We start from the raw sequence: 6,642 nt of genomic DNA on the forward strand, positions 1-6,642 counted from the left end.
CGCGGATGGTGTTCGTTTCTTAACGCTTGGCCAGACAAGTGTTAGTAATAGTCGCCATTATTCCACAATAATCCCCCTGCTTCTTTGTCATTTTAAGGGCCCTACATACGAGTCTACTTAAGCCAGGATGACATACACTGCGTAATCGCTGGATGGTGTCTGCTTTCTCTAACCCCAAGCAGCAATGCATGGCAAAAGCTTAGTAATCGCTATCAGGAGCCGGCTTCCAATTTCATCCCCTGCCTTTTGGTTCTCTGCGGGTCTCTCATGATGGCGACATGGCGACATTTCGCGGTATCGCCGGATATGTTCGCGCCACCTAGCTACGCGATAAGTAATTGCTAATATGGAGCCATTCCATATCATCCCCCCTGCTCTTTGGTCTCGCCTGATGTATTCCATGGCGGTCGAGCCCGCATGCTTGGTTGTTTCATTGGCGACACGCCTGTGCACGCGGACGGTGCTACGCATGGGCTAGCTGATGGGGCTGCTTGGGCTTGTATGGCTTTTCTTCCGTGGGCCTGGTCCCCCTCGGTTTCCTTTTTGCTCGCGCAAAACATAGGATTAATCCTTCACACAGTTATTGAGCCACCGCCAGCCTCCGTTTGCCACCAGATCTCTCTCCCTCTCTCTCCGCCGGAACTCTCTCCCTCTCTCTCTCCTCCGAGGGTGGCCTCACAAGCCACCCTTGGCGAAGAGAGAGAGAGGGAGAGAGATCCGGTCGAGATTGAGAGAGAGGGAGAGATCCAAGGTCACCGGGGGTGGCTCGCCACCACCCTCAGCCAATGGGGGTGGCAGCAAACCGCCACCACCTCCCTCTGCCACCCTTTACATTTATGTTTTTTAAAAAATTAATAAAACCTGATATAATTAGGTGTGGGTGTTTATTCATTAGAGTGTTCCAGCTGATATGGCAACCACTGAATGGGTTTTGTACTTAGACCACATTGAAGTTATTCTCTTACCTTTTATTTTATGTGGGTTCTTTCTCATCAATCAATGTAAAATGATGACAACATTTTAGAAAAACAATTCTTTTTTCTTTATTCGAAAAAAATCTAAAAAAATAAGAAATAATTTCTATAAAGTCATGTAGGAGATTGTGGATGATAGTCAGACCATGAACCCAAGCAATTCGGCCCCACATCCTCCATATATATATATAGAGAGAGAGAGAGAGAGAGAGAGAGAGACATTGAAAGAAAGAGAGAGAGAGGAAGTAGAAGGTTGTAGATGCTTGTCAAAAGTTATTTTTAAGACATGAGTGTGGATGATAGTCGGACCATGAAACCAAGCAATGCGGCCCCACATCCTCTATATATATACATATAGAGAGAGAGAGAGAGAGAGCAAGTAGCAGGTAGTAGATGCTTGTCAAAAGTTACTTTTAAGACATGAGTGGCTTCTAATTGCTTTGAGTTTTCAATAATTCCATAAATGGGGCCAAATGTTAAGCGGGTTACATGTTAAAATTGACTTATTTTTAAAATTTTTTTACAAAATAAAAAAAAAATAAAGAAAAATTTGAAAATATTTAATCTTTAATTAAACTATAACATACATAATGCAATTTTAATAACAGCACTTAAGCGATTTATTTTCTCTCATGTTAATTATGACAAGCCACTCATGTCTTTATGGTGTCCCCTTTTTTTCTCTCTCTATTTTGTTTAAGATCATCCTGCACGCAACATCCTAAAACTGAAAGAATCAGAGTCATCATCAGACACCGCCTACCAAGCTGAATCCGACAGAGTTAATGATTACTACGCAGTTTCCATGTACTATTCATTGAATCTTGCATTGACGAAGCAATAATAATAAATAAACAATAAAATATATAAATATAACGCAAGTTATTTTTCCATTTATCGGATGCTTGTTTAAAAATGTTCAAATAATTTTAATTGAAGGGACTAAATTAATTTGTAGGCATAGATCAAAAATTTTTAAGTTTATTTTAATACTACGTTCATTCATTCAATTAAAATAAGTAAAAATATATATCCATAAAAGCGTGTATATATATATATATAATATATATATATACACACGCATTTTTTTTTTATTTTTTTTTATTTACGCATTTTTTTTTTATTTTTTTTTATTTATTTTTTTTTTGTTTTTTACACGCATTTTCTCTTAATTATACATTCTTGGAAAGAAAACAACCTAAACTTATCAAAAAAAAACTCTATGAGAGGCTGAGAGCGAAGTTGAGTCTTCCATCGACTCTGAAGGACCAGAGTGTTATATCATCGCCGACATCGAGTCCGTTTGTCGTGGCAACAGAAATCCATGGGGAGCTCAACACATATGACATACTTTTACCAACATTCCACTTCTTCAACCATATGCTTGACTCTTTAAGGCTCGGTTCTATCAACGACACTTTCATGCCTTGAAAATGTAGTCCATCTTCTTTCTTTTGTACGATGTTTTCTTTTTCCTCTTCAGTAAGAAACTCGACACTCGTTTTCTTCCTGGGTATTAAAAACCGATTACAACTAGCGTCCAAATCTGTTTTGGTTAACACCTTTTTGATCACCATCTTCACATCACTTCCCTGCAACTCCACTACTACTTTCTTCTTCAACTCTGTTGGCATGTCGCCTGCTGGTGGGCCTGAACCCGAGTGCTGTGTTACTATTCTCGGGTTGTTCCTTTGCACTCGAATTTTTTTCCTAGCCCAAGAAATTAGTAATGGTGTCGTTGGCTCTTTCTTTTTCCCTTCTCCTTCCTTTGGGCAGTCGGGTTTCGTCTTGGGCGTGTCGATAACATGGGTACTGTTTGTGTCGGTTGCATGAAGAGCGATATCGAATCCCAAGCTTTCCAAGAACTTCCTTCGCTCATGCGCCTTTCGCACACTGAAATCAATCAGGTCCATCAAAACTCTCTCTGTCATCAACGACAGCGCCTCTTCTTCATTCTTACCCACAGCTTTGACCTCATCCAAGAGCCTTTTGAACGACCCATTTACGTCAGTAGAATCGCAGCGCAAATCTTCAAGAGTCACCCTCCTTTTCTTTCTACAGAGAACAAGGGAATCATGCACAAAGTTTCAGAAAACAAAGAATAGTGTGATAAAATTTAATTCTTAGATGGTAATGAGAACAATGGATCAAAACAAAGAATTAAGCTAAAGAAGAAGATTAGCTTTTTCTACAATTAAAAAAGAAAAAAAAGCTAAGGAATTTTTTAATAAGTTAATTCCTGGCTAGTTGATAATCAGATCTAGGGTACGCAGTGGATGGAAGGATCAAGGATGGGCCTCAAGTGCTTGGCAAAGGGTTCGAATTCCAGAGCGAGCAAAATCCAATGCGAAGAATTCCCAGGGCTTAGGCCGGCGTTGGGAGTTCTTCCCAGGGTGGTATTTGCCGCATCTGCAAAAGCGTAAGGGACAAATAGGTAAACAAGAAACTCAGCTCAATGGTGCCTTCCTAGCTACTGTGCAATTTCGGTGATGGTGCCCTCCAACCAGTGGCGGAGCCAGCTATCTTGCATTGGGGGTACTACTAAAATTTTTTTCACTCTAAAAATTTGATAATTCACACAATATATGCATCACAAAAAAAAAAAAAAAAACTACACACCATTGAGATATTACATCAAACATGTGATGCGTGTTAAGTTTGAGCAAGGCTAAAAAAGGAACCAAATGCTTATATCCCTCACAATCAAAGCTTAAACCATAATGACAATAAACAAGAGCAATTCAAGTTATGAATCAAGGTAAGTGGCTCAAGAATGTCATTTAGGCATTTTGTCAAACATGTGGTGTGCACAAATATTTAGTCATGTGCAAAGAACTCATGGATAATGGAAAATCATACCTAAATACATCAGAAACAATGTGTATAACACAACCACAACCAAAATCAAGCATAACAATTAACAAGAAATGAGACAAGATTAAATCATGGGAATCATACCTAACATGTGCAATTTCAACAGAACATTAAGAAGAAATTCACGCAAAAATAAGGCCAATTAAATATACTACAATGTGAAAAAAAGAAAAAAAAAAAAAAATTTAAATCCTTGGGGGCACCCCCAAGGTACCACGTGGCTCCGCCACTGCCTCCAACACTTGACCATCGAACTCAGTTTTTAAAATTACTTTTATACCCATCCATTTTCTTTTCTGGCGCACGGACTCAATCCGAACCCACATCGATCACCATTGGGGTCAACCCGGATTTTGGTCATCTGGGTCTCCGAAATTGATGAAGAAGAAGGGTCTTCTGGGTTGGTTTGGGTGTTCTAACCTTGTGAGGCACATGGGTCAATTTCCTTCCCGTCCATACTTCACACGAAGCCCTCAACCAGTGGCGATAATTCATATTGGGGGTGCCACCAAGCAATTTTCCTTTCAATATTTAATAACCATAATATCCAAATTACAATACCACTTTGATTAGGAATTGAACTTAAAAAATTAACCGCGTTAAGTAATTTTGCATTGCTTCTAAATGGTTCTTCATCGACGAATTGTTGTTCTGTGTTAAGAAATATAAAAACAAATTAAATTGTAATTGACATGATTTTGAGCTAGTAAATATAATCAACTATATTAGAATCTTCAACCAAATTTCAATAATTAACGTTGTTACAAAACTTGGACCACTTTTATGAAAAAATAAAAAATCACCCACGGCCACAGGGCACTTGCCACTTGTCACTCACTCCCATAGTCCCACTGCCCACCTAACTTCTTCCCATGGCCCCATGTGCTCACTTTCCTGGATTAAAAAAAAAAACAAAAAATCCTGATCACTCTTTGGAGTCTTTTCCTCGGTTTCTCTTTGTTTCTTTTTCAGTTTCTCTCTCCGTCTCTCGCCGGTGCCGCTCCGGCCACTCTCTCTCTCTTCTTTTTTTTTTTTTTTTTTCAGTTATTCTATCTAAGTGAGTCAGTGACGGCGGAGGATGAGCCTTTGTTTTTCGAGGATTTAGGGGTACCGTGGGTCTGGGTAGGTAGGAAAAAAGAAAGAATTTTTTTTAAAAAAAAAAAAAAAAAAAAAAAATCTTTGGGGGTGCCGCTCTTGCCTCTCTCCCTTTTTTTTTTTTCGTTTTTAGTTATTCTATCTAAGTGAGTCAGTGACGGCGGAGGAGGAGCCTTTTTTTTTTCCAGGATTTGGGGGTACCGTGGGTCTGGGTGGGTAGGAAAAAAGAAAGATTTTTTTTTTTTTTTTTTTTTTTGAAAAAATCTTTGGCACCCCTAAAGGGCAACATGGCTCCGCCACTGAGTGACTCTGAGTTTGTTTTTGGGAGACGTCATGCTTTGGGAATTTTCAGGGACACAAACCTCAAGTGTCAAGAGGAAGACAAGGGTAATATGGTCAAAGTGTGTAAAGAGATACCTGTGGTTTGGGACAGGTATCGGAAGCGATGTCATTTGGTATCCGGAGATTCCCTTATAGAGGTGGGAGAGGTGGGAGAGGTGGGTTTTTGCCGGTCCTGCTAAAAAAGGAAACAGGCAAAAAACAAAAATCAGAAACTTTAAAACAAATGCATATAACAATATATACGTTTCATGGAAAACATATCTTAGCAAACTAGACTAGAAGACATACCCGCACTTGCAGCAGAGCCAGAGGTTCCAGAGGGTCCAGAGGCACAGTACATTCCGCCGCAGGTAGCAATTTTTTTCTAAAAAAGACAAGTGTAACCCGTAACCTGATATGCTTGCTATATTTATAGGCCGCAGAAGGACAAGAAGTGTCCAAGCCACCTACTTTGGTGTTAGGAAAAAGATCGCTCGTATAACGGATTTAGGGGGGACCAGGCTTAGAAGAAAAAAAAAAAAAATCCACTTCACCTCAAAGTTTCATAAGTTTTTTAAGTTGAACCCAAAAATTTAAAAATTGACAATGTACTCTTTTAATGTTTCAAAAATTTTTAATTTAAATTTTCTGTTACTAATTTTCGTCAAATTGGACGGAAATCTCTAAAATTACATAATTACCCTCAAGCTTTTTTAAAAAAAATTTCGTCCAATTTAATGGAAATTCGTAACGGAAGGTTTAAATTGAAAATTTTTGAAACATTGAGGGGTACATTGCCAATTCTTAAATTTTGGGGTTCAAATTGAAAAACTCCTGAAACTTCAGGGGTGTAAAGTGGATTTTCCCAAAAAAAAAATATTTCAAAGTTGAAGTTTTTTTTTTTTTTGTCAATTGGTCTCTTTCCAAAAAAATTTTGACCCTTGATCCCTCTCCAAATTGAAAGTCGGCTCCGTCCATGTGTATATATCTGTTCAATAGTGTATTGTGAAAAAAAATAATAATTTCTTTTAAATAATAATAAAAATAATTGATGTAATATAAAAAAAAATTGTATTCGAGTACTTTATTTATTTTATCTATTATATATAATACTGTAATGAAGAAAGATAAATGTTTACATTAAAGTAATGTATATAGGACCACTTTTATTTCTATATATATTGAGAAACAGTGTAGCAATTCTTGATGATTGATTAAATGTAAAGAATCTAATGTGAGTAAGTTTTTGTAATTTTTTTAAAATTTTTTATAAACATAATGAAGAGAATGATATATAAGGCGTATGCCGCTGATGTTTATTATAAACAATTTCCATGGCAACTTTCCACTTGATAATGCAAATTGCAAAGCCATCCAA

General features: G+C 37.7%; 1 protein-coding gene across 1 annotated transcript; it reads right to left on the reverse strand.

Annotated features, from left to right (window-relative positions):
* Positions 1-2,180: 2,180 nt before the first annotated feature.
* LOC132185424 (B3 domain-containing protein At5g24050-like) lies at positions 2,181-5,625 on the reverse strand. Its single transcript, XM_059599198.1, has 3 exons — positions 5,574-5,625; positions 5,361-5,457; positions 2,181-3,029 (listed from the first exon to the last, which is right to left on the reverse strand). Exons 1-3 carry the CDS (start codon positions 5,623-5,625, stop codon positions 2,195-2,197), a joined length of 984 nt encoding a protein of 327 aa, XP_059455181.1. The 3' UTR covers positions 2,181-2,194.
* Between the last annotated feature and the right edge of the window lie 1,017 nt (positions 5,626-6,642).

Source organism: Corylus avellana, chromosome ca6 (genome assembly GCF_901000735.1).
Source record: "Corylus avellana chromosome ca6, CavTom2PMs-1.0".
NCBI lineage: Eukaryota > Viridiplantae > Streptophyta > Magnoliopsida > Fagales > Betulaceae > Corylus > Corylus avellana.